The 17,158-nt window shown below is 42.9% G+C and overlaps 1 protein-coding gene across 3 annotated transcripts in view; it reads left to right on the top strand.

Moving 5' to 3' along the window:
* Positions 1–6,893: 6,893 nt before the first annotated feature.
* Rngtt (RNA guanylyltransferase and 5'-phosphatase) overlaps positions 6,894–17,158 on the top strand; it is a 228,913-nt gene continuing 218,648 nt past the window's right edge. For all 3 annotated transcript variants that reach the window (XM_052176203.1, XM_052176206.1, XM_052176204.1), the window contains exons 1-2: positions 6,894–7,095; positions 15,133–15,242. In XM_052176203.1, the coding sequence (XP_052032163.1) occupies positions 7,032–7,095; positions 15,133–15,242 (174 nt within the window). In that variant the 5' untranslated portion in view covers positions 6,894–7,031. The remainder of the gene's footprint in view (positions 7,096–15,132; positions 15,243–17,158) is intronic.

Here is a 17,158-nt window from a genome sequence, read left to right on the forward strand (position 1 = left end):
ATCAAATATAAAAATTTTTACCAATGTAAGATTATGTCTATAAAATGTCTTTCTAGTTTAAGAATAGATTCAATAGCTGGGCAGTGGTGGCACATGCCTTTAATCCCAGCACTTGGGAGGCAGAGGCAGGTGGATATCTGAGTTCCAGGACAGCCAGGGCTACACAGAGAAACCCTGTCTCGGAAAAAAAAAAGAATAGATTGAATAATCTACCCCCATTTGTCTAATTTTTAATAATATATAATATTTCTATATCCCCCCTTTTTTCTTTTCTTATCAGGCAGATACTGTGTCACACATGAGAGAGCCTGGACATTAGTAACTCAAAACTCTGTGCTTGGAGCTCAGTCTTACAGGGGTGGTGTTGCAAGATTTTCCATGTCCAATCATATTAGGGCAGTGCTAGGCCTGTGATTGGACAGCAGAGGGGAGGTGGAGCTAGGAGTTGGGGAGACAGACAGAGGTCGCAGGAGAAGGAGGAAGGGAGAACCAGGATGTCTTCTGATGTTTTCCTGTGTGTTTTCATAAGGTTAGAAATATTGGAATAAAGCTTTATCACATTTAATTGGCTCTGGATTACTGTATTGGCCTCTTATAATTGTGATTATAATATACATAAATCTAATTGGCTAACTAATTAAGCATTGAGTTGTGTTTCTACCTGGTAACTGGGATGTGTGGAGATGAACTTGTGGGACAAGCAGTCTAGATGTTGTGAGGGCTAGCTCCAGAGAGTGGTCCAGACCTCTGGGTGGTCCTCTAAGTGGTCCAGGGCTAGGAACTGGGCAAGGCGGCAGACTGAGGGCATACAGAAGAGTAAGAAGATGCTACACAAGGTAGTACAAGCCCAGGAAGCAGGACATGGTCAGCCTAGAGCAGACTGGGTGGGGCCAGGTCTCTGGGACCTCATGAGCACTAACTGGGTCAGGCCTAGCCTAGCAGAGGCTACCAGTGGGATCAGGCCAAAGCCAGCAAGCATTCTCTAGAGCAACAAGGGACTACTTACCATGTAAGTAAGGTGTCTGTAGACACCTTCAAGAATCACAGTAGTTGCTGGGATTTGAACTCACGACCTCTGGATGAGCAGTGAGCGGTGGGTGCTCTTAACTGCTGAGCCATCCATCACTCCAGGCCTTTTCCCTCCCCCTTACCTAAGAAAGATAGAAAAAAAAAGGGAAAGGAATGAGAAAAGAAATCCCTGAATCTAACTTCCCTATTTTGTCTCTTCCCTGTCCATGCATTGCTGTCCTGGAACTTGCTCTGTAGTCTGATGGCTATGTATGCCTAGATAAAAGAGTTGAGCTGTCTCTGGTGGATGGGATGCAAGTGAGCAGGCCCTGTAGGAGTGGGCCCGGGAGAGGTGACCCTGCTACTTGTCTACTGTGAGGTGGAGTGGGTGCAGGGGTGATACCCTCTCCGCTCTGTCCATCACCACCCTTGCCAGCTGTCCCATTTGGGACAGTGGGCCCTGAATCTTGCCTGGGCAGTACAGTGCTGCTAGCCCTGATGGTGAAGGATCCAGTGAGTCAGCACCAAAGATGGGAGGTAGGAGAACTGGCCCAGACCCTCAGTAGGTGCAGCACTTGGGAGAGTGGCAAGGACCAGCCTCAGCTTGGAGAGGGGGCTCTGAGGAAGGGGTGTTTGGGAGCAGAGGAAGAAAGGGCTTGAAGTCAGTGAAGGGGTGCAAGCTGACAGTTCTGCGGGAGACAGCTTTCTAGACAGAAGTCTAGACAGCTCATCTCTGGCGGACCAAATGCTAGTCTTATTTACATATCAATTCAATCATTACCTCAGGTTCCCTTTTGAATTTCCCCCATCAGCATTTTATAACCTTAGTCCCTTGATTCTTAGACACAGTAAATACATTTTTTAAAAGATGTATTTATTTATTATATGTAAGTACATTGTAGCTGTCCTCAGACACCCCAGAAGAGGGAATCAGATCACATTGTGGATGGTTGTGAGCCACCATGTGCTTGCTGGGATTTGAACTCAGGACCTTCAGAAGAGCAGCCAGTGCTCTTAACCGCTATCTCTCCAGCCCACATCTTTTTTTTTTTAACATAGCAAATGAACTGAGACATCTCCTTCCTTTGTAAACACAAACAATAAGTTTAGCCGTGTGGGATCTTGTCCTGCGATCACAACTCTCTTATTTCCTGGTGCTCCTTTTGAGCCATGAGCCTTGATTTTTAACCATTTTTTTCCCTATACTGACTCATTGGTGCAGCTGTCTCTTGTTCTTTCTGGTCCATGAAGCCCCTCATACAATTCATATTGCATGCTTATATTTTGCATGGTTGAGAAATATATTCTTAAACTCATGCTTTCAGAGTTCTTTCTCATACTCTTAACACTGTCCTGTTACAGTGTCACAGCAGGGTCACAGTATTTACCATTTTGCTGAGGAACATTAGACACAGCCTTGCCCCCCAGACTTGTGCTGTGTATTATCATGGAGTCATTAACCTTGTCGGGAAGAACATTTCCAGAAGGAAGAACATTGTACTGGCTGGTTTTGTGTGTCAACTTGACCTAGGCTGGAGTTATCACAGAGAAAGGAACTTCAGTTGGGGAAGTGCCTCCATGAGATCCAGCAGTGGGGCATTTTCTCAATTAGTGATCAAGGGAGGAGGGCCCCTTGTGGGTGGTACCATCCCTGGGCTGGTGCTCTTGGATTCTATAAGAGAGTAGGCTGAGCCAGGCAGTGGTGGTGCACGCCTGTAATCCCAGCACTTGGGAGGCAGAGGCAGGCAGATTTTTGAGTTCGAGGCCAGCCTGGTCTACAGAGTGAATTCCAGGACAGCCAGGGCTATACAGAGAAACCCTGTCTCGGAAAAAAAAAACAAAAACAAATCCAAAAAAAACAAAACAAAGAGAGAGAGAGAGAGAGAGAGAGAGAGAGAGAGAGAGAGAGAGAGCGAGCAGGGTGAGCAAATCAGGGGAAGCAAGCCAGTAAGGAACATCCCTCCATGGCCTCTGCACCAGCTCCTGACCTGCTTGAGTTCCAGTCCTGACTTCCTTTAGTGATGAACTGCAGCATGGAAGTGCAAGCTCAATAAACCCTTTCCTCCCCAACTTGCTTCTTGGTCATGATGTTTGTACAGGAATAGAAACCCTGACTAAGACAAATATAAAGTAAGTTATGTACATTATTAGACAAATAAGCCTTATGCCTAGCAAACTTCAATGTGCCCTTCCCCCAGCACTGAGCAGGCTAAACAGACCTTCAGTGTTTGCCACAGTTGGTCTTCCACCCACCTAGGTGGAGCCTTCTGCTTTGCCACTGCTGCACTTTCCTACAGGAGCAGACGACCTGCTGAGCTTGCTTTGCGTCTACCGACCTAGCAAACCTAGAGTGGAGCCTCGCTGCTCCTGCACTTTCCTACAGGAGCAGACTGTCTGCTACGTTTGCTTTGCAACATAATCCAGCTTAAACAAAGGACAAGTCTGTGGGCTCTCCCTACGTAAATACAGTGCTAAATATTAAACTTTGGGCCTTGATCAGAAACTTTTGGCTTGGCTTCATCCTTTTCTCCCTCCCCTCCCCCAGTCTTTTTCATTTCCAGACTCACTTTCAGGTGGCCCAGCTCTCCATGGCTACTGGACAGCTACACTTCAACACTCTGCTCCAGGGGCAGAAAACAGTGTCATGCTGTCCCTTCCACAGACATGCCGGACTTTGCAGGAGCGTGGGCCCTGTGTCCTGTGCCCTGTCTAGGCAGCACAGCGGAGCTGGATCTGCAGGTGTGTGTGTGTGTGTGTGTGTGTGTGTGAGTGAGCTGGCCCTGAGGACATGAGTGTAGAGGAGCTAACCTTGCCTTCTGCTGATGGTGGCATTAGGTGGCCTCGCTGGAGCAGTGCTGGAGAGCTTGCCCTGGTGGTGGGGCTAAGGAATATCTTGTGGGAGATCGGGATCCAGGGCTTTGAGTTGGCCCACCCCAAAATCTACATCATCTGTGAAATGTTGGGGCACATAAAAAGTTCAATCTTTTGGATCTGCAGGATCTCCATGACATAGGACGACAACAGAATAGGCAGGAGGAGAAACCAATATTGACAGTGTCACTGAAGCCAGAGATCTCAAACTAAACCAATGAGTCACTGCAGTGAACATCTGCAAGTGAAGATGTGTGGACAGAGGGATAGACTGTGGGACACACTGTGACAGAACAGCTTCCACCGTGAGATGTTTTCTATGCTTTGTTTTATTTTGCTTGTGTGTGTTCTCTTTTGGCCAGAGGTTCCAATGGTGGAGGGTAGATTTGAGGGGACAGGGAGATGAGTGGGACAGGGTCCATAATGAGAAATGACAAATCAATAAAGTGTTTAAAAAAACCCAAACTTATTTGGAAACAGAGTCTCCACTATGGAATCCTGGCTAGTCTGGAACTCTACATGTAGGCCAGGCTGCCCTCAAACTTAAGAGCTCTGTTTGTCTCCGTTTCCTAAGTTTAGGATTAAAGATGTGAATCTTTACACACAGATGATTTTTTTTTAAACAAAAAGATTTGTTTTAAGTATGTCTGTATGAGTGCCTGGATTTAGATATGTAAATGCCATGGCACAAGTATGGAAGTCAGAGGATCATTTTTGGAGTTATTCTCCACTTCTACTGTCAGGCTTGAGTCTTACCAGAGGAACCATTCCTACAGCTCAGTGGGCAGTTCAGAGAATCAGTGCGCGTAAAGATAAACTGTTACATTGTAGCAAACTGTTACATTGTAGCCTACTTGCCACTGTGATGCTTACTGGTCTTGTAAACTTGATCTTACCTAGGATCACTTGAGAAGGGCCCCTCAAAGAGGAATGGTATAGATTAGGTTGGCTTATAGGCAGGGCTATGACAGACTTTCTAAATCCTGTTAACTGAGGTAGAAAGACCTATTGTGAATATAGGTGTCACCATTTCATGGCTGGATCCTTAACTGAACGAAAAGGGCATAGTGAATGAGTACAACCCCGCAAGAACTGCTTGGAGGAAGCCTAGGGCAGAGAAAACAAACAAAGCAGGCAATCCTGAAGCAGTGGCAGTTGCTGGGAAGGGGACGCTGGGGAGCAGCAGGATGGCAGCAAGACCGCCCGCAGCATTATGGGTAAGGTAGGCTGTGAGCGCTGGCAAGCACCTTGATGGGTCATGGGATGTTGTGTGACAGACACCACACATGTATTTCTTACCCTCCAAAGGGAGCCCACGACTGAGTAGTGAGTACACTTCTTTCCAGCTTGGGGAGCCAATGAGGTTTTTAGTGAGATAACTAACAGAAGTGTGGGTCAGGAGTTACGGACAAAGAGCCGGCATAACTCAAAAGTGGCTGCAAGGCTAGAAAACCTACTCCAATGTGGGTGGTGATTCAGAAAATCTACAACCCCCGAGTTTTCTATGCAGCTCATAGGCAGCTCTGTCTTTGACTATCTCTTTGCGTCCTATCTTCCAGCAGTGACTTACTCCTTTGTATACCTGGTGGGTAACAGCTCTCAGGAATCTTCCAATTTTCTGTTTTCAGACGCTTCTTTGTTTACCTCCTGAGGGTCAAAGGTCTCACACTTTGTGTGAGTGTTTCAGCTTGGCGGGAATGTTGCCCGTTCTGAAGGACCTGTCGTATGATGGGGCTTTACAGAGAGAATGAGATTGTCTCTGTAATGAGGGGAAGCACATGTAGGATTTTTGGCCAATATTAGAAAAAAAGGGGGGGCAGTGATGGTACACGCTTTTAATCCCAGCACTTGGGAGGTAGAGGCAGGCAAATTTCTGAGTTCGAGGCCAGCCTGGTCTACAGAGTGAGTTCCAGGACAGCCAGTTGGTTTTTGGTTCTCAACCTCCTGGTTGCAGCTCCTAATTACATTACAATTCCTAACAGTAGTAAAATTAAGTTATGAAGTGGCAACAAAACATGAGTTGTATGAAAAGAGTCTCAGGATTAGGAAGGTTGAGAACCACTGACCCATCGAATTAATAATGGCTTGGCCCTCCCCTCCCCCATCAATTAGTGTCATAGTTTGGGGTTCCATTGCTGCGAAGAGACAGCATGATCAGGACAACATTTAATTATAGCTGGCTTACAGGTTCAGAGGTTCAGTCCATTATCTTTTTTTTTTTTTGTTGTTGGTGTGTTTTTTGGATTTTTTTTTTTTTTTTTTTTTTGGAGACAGGGTTTCTCTGTATAGCCCTGGCTGTCCTGGAACTCACTCTGTAGACCAGGCTGGTCTCGAACTCAGAAATCCTCCTGCCTCTGCCTCCCAAGTGCTGGGATTAAAGGCATGTGCCATGCCCGCCCGGCGAGACAGAGACTTTCAAAAACTCTAAATATGCTTGTGAGAGAGAGGGAAAAAAAGATGAAAACCAGCAACAAAACAAACAAACAAAAAACCACATCAAACCACCAAAGGCTTCTGGAACTGATTTTTGATGTTTCATTGGTTGTCAGCAGCACGTCCCCTACTCTTCGCCAAAAAACCAAACTCATTTGTAATAACCTAGACTCTGGCTTTCCGGACTTTTTGATGTAGGTAAGAGGATTCTCAAATGACCCGGGTCCAGCAGAGACATCAATTTGAGCTATGATATTTGGAAAAACACTTTTCATCTGTGAAGCACCCTTTTGAATGTAGCAGGTCAGTCCACAGGTGGAAAGAAGCTTGGATTTCTTCCTCTATGGGGGTTTGGCTTGTTTAGATGGAAAAAAGAGAAACTAGTCCTCAGAGCACTCACAAAGGCAAAACGGGTGGGGCGTGGCAGAGGCCGGGCCCTGAGAACCAGGGGGCGTGTCTGAAGGGGGCGTGGCCAGATGAACCGTCCCTCTAGTTCTCAGCAGCTTCCCCTCCTCATTTGGGCGGAGCTTCCAGTTCGCTGACCTCGGAAGAAAGGGGGCGGGCCCTTTGGGGCGGAAGTCGCAGTGCATTGTGGGCTCGCCGGGAGCCGTGGAGTCGAACCTGAATGAAAGTGGCGCGCCGCTGAGGACCCGGGTGGAGCTGCTGCCGTTGGGGTCCGGGCTGGCTTGCTAAGGAGCTGTCGGCGAGGCGGCATAGACATGGCTTACAACAAGATCCCGCCGCGGTGGCTGAACTGTCCGCGGCGCGGCCAGCCGGTGGCAGGTACCCGGGAGGGGGCTGCGGGAGGGTTCGAGTCCCCCTGCGCTGGCCGGGCCTGGGGAACCGCGCGCTTGGTGGCCGCCCGCCGGGACTCCGCAAGGCGGAGGAGTGAGGACGGGAGGTGGACTACAGGCTTCTGGAGCTTAAAGTTTGTGAAACCTCTTTGTGATATTTTTGAGACTGGGTCTCGCTGTCTTGGCGAGACTTGTTCTTGGAAAGAGAGTAGCTGGGTGTGAGCCTTGAGATTGAGGAAAGCTTAATGAGAAGTGCGGTGGGAAGCGGGGAATTTTTGGTTGTTATTAAATTGACTTTTGCGGAATGTTGCTGTCTTGAGTTTGACATCGAGTAGCCTCATCCCCGAACTTGCGAGCTTCTATGCCGAGTTTCCAAAGTACCTGGGATTATAGGCTAACGTCACTGCTTGGCTAAAAGGCAGTGACTTAAAAGTGTACAGTTTGATAGTTTTGGACCACACACATATATTCCAGGGAATACACATGAAATAACTGAGGCACAGTTCTCTGAATTTGTGGCGACATCGCACATGGTAACCTTAAAGGTCCAGACTCCACAGTTTCAACAACCGGGTTAGATAGCAATTAGGAATTCTGTCGGCTGGACTTAGGAGCCAAAAGCATTTTTGTGATAAAATTGAGGAAGGAATACACGTACTGTTTACACTGGATTTACTCAGCTAATAGAGTAATTATCGGGCAGCTGTTTACAGAGATCCGCTAAGCCTCTGCATCGGAGTTCTAACTCAGCCGTAGCGTTTCCTCTCCCTTTTTAGCTGTTTGAACACCAGGCAAAATACAATGAGCTCTCCGTTGAGGAGCTGGTACCCACACGCTTTTAGAAGCGCACACCCTTGCTTTCTGGTTGTCTACTCTGAGTGACTCTCTTTCTCTTAACTCTTGAGCTAAAATCTGTATATTAAACTGTTAACTTTTTTTAAAAACTGTTCTGGGTAACACAAAGCAGGGGGTTTTAGGATGGGGCTTATGTGAAGATTTCAGCACATACAGGAAGAAACAGTTGTGCTATGGGGTCAGAATGTGTTGGTAACTGGGTATCTTTTCTGGCATCATTTGGCATTTGTATTAAATTTTGGGAGTCTTAGAATTTTTGCCATCTTCAAAATGGCAAAGTTTGAAAATTTCAAAATTTCCTGCTGCTCCCCTCAGCTCTTTATTTATGTTGCTTTGCTTAAGTTTCGTGGAAAAGATAACACTTGTACCCATGTCAGGAAATTCCAGTCAACACCAATTATGTGATGACAGATAAATGGGAGTGGTGACATTCTAAGACTAACAAGGACCCCCAGGCTCTGGTGCTACAGGTCATCGCCAGCCCAGGCCATGCTAACACCAAGTCATGGTCAAGTGAGATGGCTAGCTTTAAACATGAGTTTTAGGAGCTTGAGAGTTGTCTCAGTGGTGCTGTTCCAGAGAACACGAGTTCAGTTCCCTCTACCCACGAAGAGTGGCTCGCAACCACGGGCAACACCACTTCCAGGACATCTGATTTCCTCCTCTGGCTCCTTCCCGTTCCTGCACACACGTGGACTATACTCATAATTATCACACACACACATGTGCATAAACCTTCAAAAAAGGGAGTTTAAACATGAAGCCCATATACATTTAAATCTCATGCTCTTGGTATATGTTCCATCCAGTTTACCTAAAATACTTCACTTTAAATACAGTTTTTTTCTCATCACCCACTGTGTGGCTGCCTAGAGACTGTTTCAACATGTAGACATAGGGAAAAATATTATGACGGCTTCCACATAATATGCATTGTTGTATGAAACTTCTGTACTCTTTTCTTTCCCAGAGAGCTGTTGATCTGCTTTCTGTCATTGATGGCATTCATTTTTAAATAAATACAAACATCATATACTCACTTTGTGTGTTTGAATGGCTGGCCTTGAACTATGGCCAAAGTAGTTTGAGGCTCACCTTTAACTCCTGATCCTGCTTCTGCTTCCGAGAACAAATATGCCTCTCCTCCCTAGGACCCACTGTTTAATGGAGTTTGAGTTGGTAGAGTAGCGCCTTTGCCAACTCCATTCTGTAGCTTGCCTTTTCATTCTCCTAACAGTTTCACATTTGCAGGGTGTGCTGGGACAGACCTTTAATGCCAGCATAGGGAGGCAGAGACTGCTGAGTCTAGTGAGTTTGAGGCCAGCTTGGTCTAGGTAGTGAGTTCCAGACAGCTGAGCTGCATAATGGGACCATGCCTCAAAATTAGAAAAAGAAGAAAAAGTAAACGTTTTAACTAACTTGCAACTTACTGTTTTTTTTTTAAATGATGGAAAGATTTTATGTGTATATTTTACAGTATTGCCTAGCAGTATATGTAATTGTTAGAAGCAGAGATACTGTACTTGCTCACGTTGATTCTTCTATTTTGTATTTTGTAAGTATTCCTTAAGATTTTATATGAAATCCTCAGTCAATAAAGCTATATAGACAATTAATGAAAGTGATTTGAAAGATTTTAAGCAGAGATGGTGGCATATGTATGTAACCCCAGCATTTAGTATTTGTGTGAGCTGAAGGCCAGCCTGGGATATAGGGTAAGACTTTGTTTCAAAGGGGGAAAAAAGATAATTTAAAGCCAGGTATGGTAGTATATACCTATAATTCTAGCATTTAGGAGACGGAGGCAGGATCATTTTGTGTTACATAAGGAGACCCTGTCTGAAAAATAAGAAAGCTTTAAAGACACTCAATCCCTTGAATAAAAGAGAAAGATAATTTAAACAAGTTGTATTACCAGGAAATTTAAAAAAGAAAAGAAAAGGAAACCTTTTTTTTTAAAAAAATATATTTTTGTTTTCTATATTCTTTGTTTACAATTCAAAAGCTTTCCCCTTTCCCAGTTCCTCCCCGCCCCCCAGCTCCCCCTTATATGTCCCATAAGTCCTCTTCTCTCCATCCATTCTCCTATCTTTCCCCCTCCCTTTTCTCTGTCCTGGTACTCCCCTATAATGCTGGATCAAGCCTTTCCAGGATTAGGGCCCTCTTCTTCCTTCTTCATGGGAATCATTTGATATGCTAATTGTATCTTCAGTATTCAGAGGGAAACCTTTTTTATTCTCAGCATACTTATATGTATTTTCGGTTATAATGCTATTTTTGATAGCTGTATTATCTTCTGTCAAGTTGATCATCTATTGTGAATCTTGTAAGAAATATTTATTAGTGATGCTGGGATTGGATTTAGAACCTCACACTTACCAATTATACTTATGATCTGTATTTCCTTCCTTTATTTATTTGTGTGTATGTACTTTTCTCTCCCTCTCCCTCCCCTTCCCCTCTCTCTTGCTTGCTTTCTCTCTGTATGTGCCTGTGTGTGACGGGCTTGTGTGTGATGGGCCTGTGTGTGACGGGCCTGTGTGTGACGGGCCTGTGTGTGACGGGCCTGTCTAGGTCTGTGCTCAGAGGCTGGAGGGAAAGTTGAATGTCTTTGAGAAAGAAAGGGTCTTTTCCTGCACTGGGAGTTAGGTTGGGAGCCAGCAGATCCCAGAGCTCCTTTGTCTTTACTTTCTCAGCATTATGATACCACCCCTGAGTTTTTGAAAATGTGAATTCTAGGGATTTGAACTAAGGTCCTTATGCATGTACAACAAGGATCCTTATCCACTGAGCCATTTCCCCAGCCTGAGCCTTTTTGTTTTGGAGTGAGGAGCTTGGTCTAGATTAGCTTTGAATTTGTGAATTCTTCTTTTTTTCTTTTTTGAGACAAGGTATTGTTGTGTATGGTTACCCAGGCTGTGCCCATGTAACATCTTTTTAAGAATTGACTAGTTAGATATACACTAGTTATTGTGTGTGTTCATGTTGTGTGTGTGTGCGACATGTATGTGCCAAGGTATTTAGGTAGCAGGGCAATTTTGAGTCAGTTTTCTAGGCTTGCTTAGCAAGTGCCATTACATGTAGACCATCTCTCCAGCACCAAATCATCACCTTTTAAAAATACTTTTTAGGGGCTGGAGAGATGGCTCAGCGGTTAAGAGCACTGACTGCTCTTCCGAAGGTCCTGAGTTCAAATCCCAGCAACCATATGGTGGCTCACAACCATCTGTAATGAGATCTGATGCCCTCTTCTGGAGTGTCTGAAGACAGCTACAGTGTACTTACATATAAATGAATAAATGAATAAATCTTTAAAAAAACACTTTTTAGTTTATTCTTTGGCAGTTTCATTCATGTATGTAATGTATTTTGACCATATTCCCCCATTTACATTCCACTCCCTCTGAAACTCTTTTCTCTGACACTTTGTAAGTAACCTATTGAATTTGTCTTTGTGTGCTGGAGTTACTTATCTATCAGTTTCTTTATATTGTTTATTGTGTGTGTGCATGCACGTGCACATATCTATACTCGGACATGGATATAGAGGTCAGAGTACAACTTCTGAAGAGTTGATTCTCCCCTTTCACCCTGTGGGTCTAGGAATTGAATTTATAGTTTGTCAGGTTACATTTTATCTAGTTAATTTTATCATTAATTCATTAGCTAATTAATTGATCACTTATGTCTTGAGGCAGGCTTTTACTATTTGTCTAAGCTGGCATGGACCTCTGCTGTGTAGCTCAGACTCAATCTTGTGAATGAGTGATCCTCCTGCCTCTTCCCTCTCAAGTTCTAGGATAATTGTCATCTACCACTTTGCTTCTTATAGGATGTATTTTGATCATGTGCACTGATCATGTGCTACTCTGTCTTGTCTCCCTTTCACTGTCATAGTCCCACTTCTACGTCTATGTTGTTGTTGTTTTTTGTTTTTTTTCTTTAAATCTAGATGTGCATATTATTAAAAACCATTTTGGATTTGAACATCTGTTATCTGCAAGAGCTGCAAGTACTTGGAATTCCTGAGCTGTTTTTCCAGCCTGATTTAATTTTATTTTGAAGTAGCTCTGGCTAGCTTGAAACTGTCAACACAAGAGGAGGCTGGCCTTGAGCTCACTGCGATCTGCCTGCCTCTGCCTCCTAAGTGCTGGATTAGAGGTGTGCATCACCATGCCTAGTTCAACATTGGTATTCATTTTTTTTCAAGATTTATTTATTTTATATATGTGAGTACACTATTGCTCTCATTATTTCAATTGGAATAGTGCCCCCACCCTCTCACTGAGACTGTCTTTTACTATATAGTCCTGGGTGGCCTAGAATATAGACTGGGCTGGCCTTGAACACTTAGAAATTGCTACTCTCTGCCTTCTGAGTACTGGAATAAAAGGCATGTACTACCATCCTGACCAGATCTGTGGACTTACAGTAATAATACATTTGAGAATTTTATACATGCATATGACATTTCTATCACATTTGTCCCCCAATTTCTCATTTTGTCCTTATGACCTACCTTGAACTTAGCATGTTTTTTTTTTTTTAAGTAGCCCACTGAATCCAGCTTATGTTTTGCATATACAAATGGATGTGGGGCAGTCCCCTGAAGCATAGTCCACAGTCCTAAGAACAGTGATTCTCCTTTACTCAGCATAAAGAGCTGCCAGTAGCTCTTCAGGTAGGGAGGAGGCCCATGTGCCTCACTCCTAAAGGCTCTTCTTTTGAAGCAAGGGCTCATAGCCCATGCTGGCTTCAGACTCACAGTGTAGACCAGGAAGCTGATCACATGTTCAAGGCTAGCCTGAGCAGCGTAATAACCCTGTCTCAAAATTAAAAACAAAACCAGAAAGGGTTGGGGAATGCAGCTCACTGTTGGAGCACCTCACTAATATGCATGCAGTCCTAAATATAGTCCATAGTACCACAAAAGAGGGTGTGTGTGTGTGTGTGTGTGTGTGTGTGTGATTACTTATTTATTTGTTGTTTTTGAAGATAGGTTCTTGCTGTATAGCCATGCTGGCCTCGAGCTTCTGCCATTCTTTCCTCTGTCCTCAGTGTTGGTACTACCATGCCAAGTGAGGAGAGAACCTGGTTTTGGTTCATAATGAGAAGTTGGAGCCTGTGGTTACAGGGCCTTTTGATAAATCAGAACATCATGAAAGAGGATATGGTAGAACACACTTATCTTCTTGGTGGTCAGAAAGTAAAGAGGAAGAGTCTAAAATCAAGTTATAGCCTTTAAGGATATGCTTCAACCAGGAATTACCTCCGCCTAGACAGCTTCTGCTAGTGTTTCTACTACTGCCTAGTAACTCAGTAAGTTATGAATCTAGGGATGAGTGAATCTGTTGATGAAGAGTCCTCATTATCCAATCACCTCCCAGATGCTGTGTCTGTGAACACTGCTACATTACGGAATAAATCTTCAACACTGGAAGTTGGGAGAGATTTAAGACCTACAAATCAATTGTAATGTAATTCCAGCACTGGGTACTGATCTCTGAGTTCAAGGCCAGCCTGGTCTACAGAGCCAGTTCCAGAACTCCATAAATGAGGCAGGAGAATCATTGCCTGTTTAAAGCCACCTTATCTATATAGTTGTAGCATAGTCTACATTATGAGACACTGTCTTAAAAAGTCAAGTAAAAGTCTAAACCATGACTAATAGGCATTTAAAAAAATGCTATTTAAAGCGATTTCCCTGGGCTTATACAGTTTTTTTTTTTTTTAAAGGCACCAAAAAAACCATATGTCTTTAGCAAGTGATTTTGGTTAATATCATCTTATCATGATAACAGCTTCCCCATGATCTTCCCTGAGATGTGGGTAAGCTTCAAAAATGCATATATTTAACAACCCCCACATATGACTAGTACTGGGGAGGTAGTAGATAAGAGTACTCACCTAGTATGCATAAAGTCCTAGCATTGCATGAAGACCAGTTCTGTTGGGGTATACCAGTGACCCCAGTATTCTGAAAACTGAGGTAGGAGAGCCAAGAGTTCAGGGTTATCCCCAACTACGTAGCAAGTTTGAATCTAAGCTTGGTAGATTCTGCTTCAAATTATGACAAATAAAACAACAACAAAGAAGGAAATCCTCAAATACCAATTAGAAACTTAAATAAGTGAGTTAAACTGGATGTGTCGGCATGCATAATTCCAGCTTTTGGGAGATTGCCATGTTATGTGAGACACTTGTGGGAAGATATAGACAAATGTTTACTCACCCAAGATAGGGGAATGTCAGTAGACAAGAAATAAGGGTGCCGCCAGACCCCGGCTGGGGAGCTGGTGAGTTTTATTGAGTTAGTGCTTACAGATGACTAGTGGTTTAACGTTTAGGTTCTTAAAAAAATTTCTTTATGTTTTATTTATGTGTATGTGTGTAAGCCTGTGTAAGTTTATGTGCACCACGTGTGTGCAGGAGTTTGTGGAGGCCAGAAGAAGGGATCCGATCGTTGGAACTGGAGTCACATGCGCCTGTGAACCACCATATGGGTGCTGGGAATTGAACTCAGATTGCCTGAGAAAACAATGAGTGCTCTTAACAGCTAAGCCATCTCTTCAGCCCCAAGTTTAGATTCTTTATGGAAGTTACATTTATTGGTAATTTTCCTTTGTTCATATCATCAAATTTTAGAATTAACTCAGAGTAGTCTGTGTTTTAAAGTAGTCTTTTAAAGTACTGTTTAGAAGTATATTAGGGGTAGTTGTATTTTTAATTTTGTTTTTCCTTTTAAGCTATTAACAAAGTGAGAGTGGGATGTGGCCCATTAGTATGATGTACTCACCATCAGGAAGCCCTGGGTTCCATACCTAGTACTACATACAACTAGTCATGGTGGCACAAAAGAATCAGATTTTTTTTTTTTTTCTAGTCAGGGTTTCTCTGTATAGTACTTGCTGTCCTGGAACTAGCTCTGTAGACCAGATTGGCCTTGAACTCAGAAATCTGTTTGCCTCCTGAGTGCCAGAAAGGTGTGCATCACCACTGCCCCACTGAGAATTAGTAATTTAAGGTCATCCTCAAGTACACATTGAGTCTGAGGCCAGCCTGAGATAGGTTAGACCGTGCTTTATTATTTTAAGAAGGCAGTTTTGGCATAGCAAATTACAGAGGATAAGTCCTTTAAATAATGAAAATTATTATCTACCTTAACGTTTAGGAAGATTCTTACCTCTGAAGACGATGCTGGGGCCAAGATATGATAGTCAAGTTGCTGAAGAAAACCGGTTCCATCCCAGTATGCTTTCAAATTACCTAAAGAGTCTGAAGGTAAGACGCAAAGCCCTTTGCTACGCCTGTAGTACTCCCCTCTTGGTTTTGTTCTTGGCTTCTCTGTAAGTGAGGGGTATATGTGTGTACATGGGCACAGAGGCTAGGAGACAGTCTTGGGTATGGTCCTCAGATACTCTTCACCTTTTTGTTTTTGAAATGAGATTTTTCATTGATAGATTCCTTTCATATATGTGTATATTTTTGGATGCTTCTACAGTACTAGGTTCCATATGATTTTTGAAATAGCCTTTAGTGTTAGTTGTCTCTCCCTATATTTCTTCTTTTCTCTTTTCTTCCCTCCACCTCCCCATATAATTCTCCTGTTCTAGTTTCTCTTTTATTTCTTCATAACTATATTCTATTTCCCCTTCTTTGGGAGGGTCTCTTCTCACTGGTACCTAATCTCTGTGGTTATTCAGACTGTAACAAACCTATTGAAAGCTTTAAACAAATAACCATGTTATAAGAGAATAACATACAAGAGTTGTCCTTTTGGGTCTGGGTTACCTCACTCATGTTGAGTTATTCTAGTTTCATCCAATTTCATTTTTTTTTTTTTTTTTTTGGATTTGTTTTTTTTGAGACAGGGTTTCTCTTTGTAGCCCTGGCTGTCCTGGAACTCACTCTGTAGACCAGGCTGGCCTCGAACTCAGGAATCTGCCTGCCTCTGCCTCCCAGCAATTTCATTTTTTAAATAGCTGAATAACATTCCATTGTATAATTGTACCATATTTTCATGATTCATTTATCAGTTGATGGATATCTAGGCTATTTTCAATTTATGGCTATTTATGAATAGAACAGAATTGAACATGGATGAGTAAATCTCTGTAATAGGATGCGAAGTTCTTCAGTCATATGCTTACAAGTAGTATGGGTCTTAAGGTAGAGCGATTTCCAGATTCCCGAGGAATTGCCCCCCTGCTTTCTACAGTGGCTGTTGGAGTCTGCGTTACCGCAGCAGTGAATAAGTATGCCCCTTTCCCTTGTCCTCACCAGCATTTGTTTTATTGCTCTTGGCCATCCTGATGGGTGTAAGCAAAGTCATTTTAATTTGCGTTTCTCTAGTGACTAAGGATGTTGAACATTTCTTTTACTGTTTCTCAGCCATTCTTATTTTATCTTTTGAGAACTTAATACTTAATTCTGTATCTCATTTTTAATTGATTATTTTCTTGATGTTCAGTTTTTTGAAGTTCTTCATGTATTCTAGACATGAATCCTCTCTCAGATGTTTAATTGTTGAAGATCTTTTCCTGTTCCGTAGCCTACTACTCTGTCCTGAATGATAGTATTCTTTGCCACACAGAGCTTTTCAGCTTCATCAGGTCCCATTTATTAGTTGTTATTTTTAGTGCCTGTGCTCTTGGTGTCCTGTAAGAAAATTCTTTTCTGTGTAAATGAGTTCAGGACAATTTCCTACTTTTTCTTCTATTAGATTTAGGGTATAAGGTCTATGTAGAAGTCTTTATCCATTTTGAGTTGAGTTTTGTGCAGTGTAATAGGTATGAATCTATTTGCATTCTTTTATGTGAATCTATTTGCATTCTTTTATGCATGGCTGTACAGTTTGACCAGCATCATTTGTTGATGATGGCTGCTGTTTTTTTCTCCTTTGTATATTTTTGGCTTTTTGTTAAAAAAAAAAAATCAGATTCCCATTGGTGTGTAGCAATATGTCTGGGTGTTTAATTCCATTGTTCAATGTGTCTGTTTTTATGCCAATACCCATGCTGTTTTTATTACAGTAGCTCTGTAGTACAGTTTGAGGTAGAGGATAGTGGTAACTCCAGGAGTGCTTTTATTTAGGATTGTTTTAGTTAATCCGTTTCTTTTCTTTTTCTTTGTTTTTTCATTTGTATATGTTTGCACGTGTATGTTTCCAAATGAAATTGAAGATTGTTTTTTCAATT

The sequence above is a fragment of the Apodemus sylvaticus genome, chromosome 3, assembly GCF_947179515.1.
Source record: "Apodemus sylvaticus chromosome 3, mApoSyl1.1, whole genome shotgun sequence".
Lineage (NCBI taxonomy): Eukaryota > Metazoa > Chordata > Mammalia > Rodentia > Muridae > Apodemus > Apodemus sylvaticus.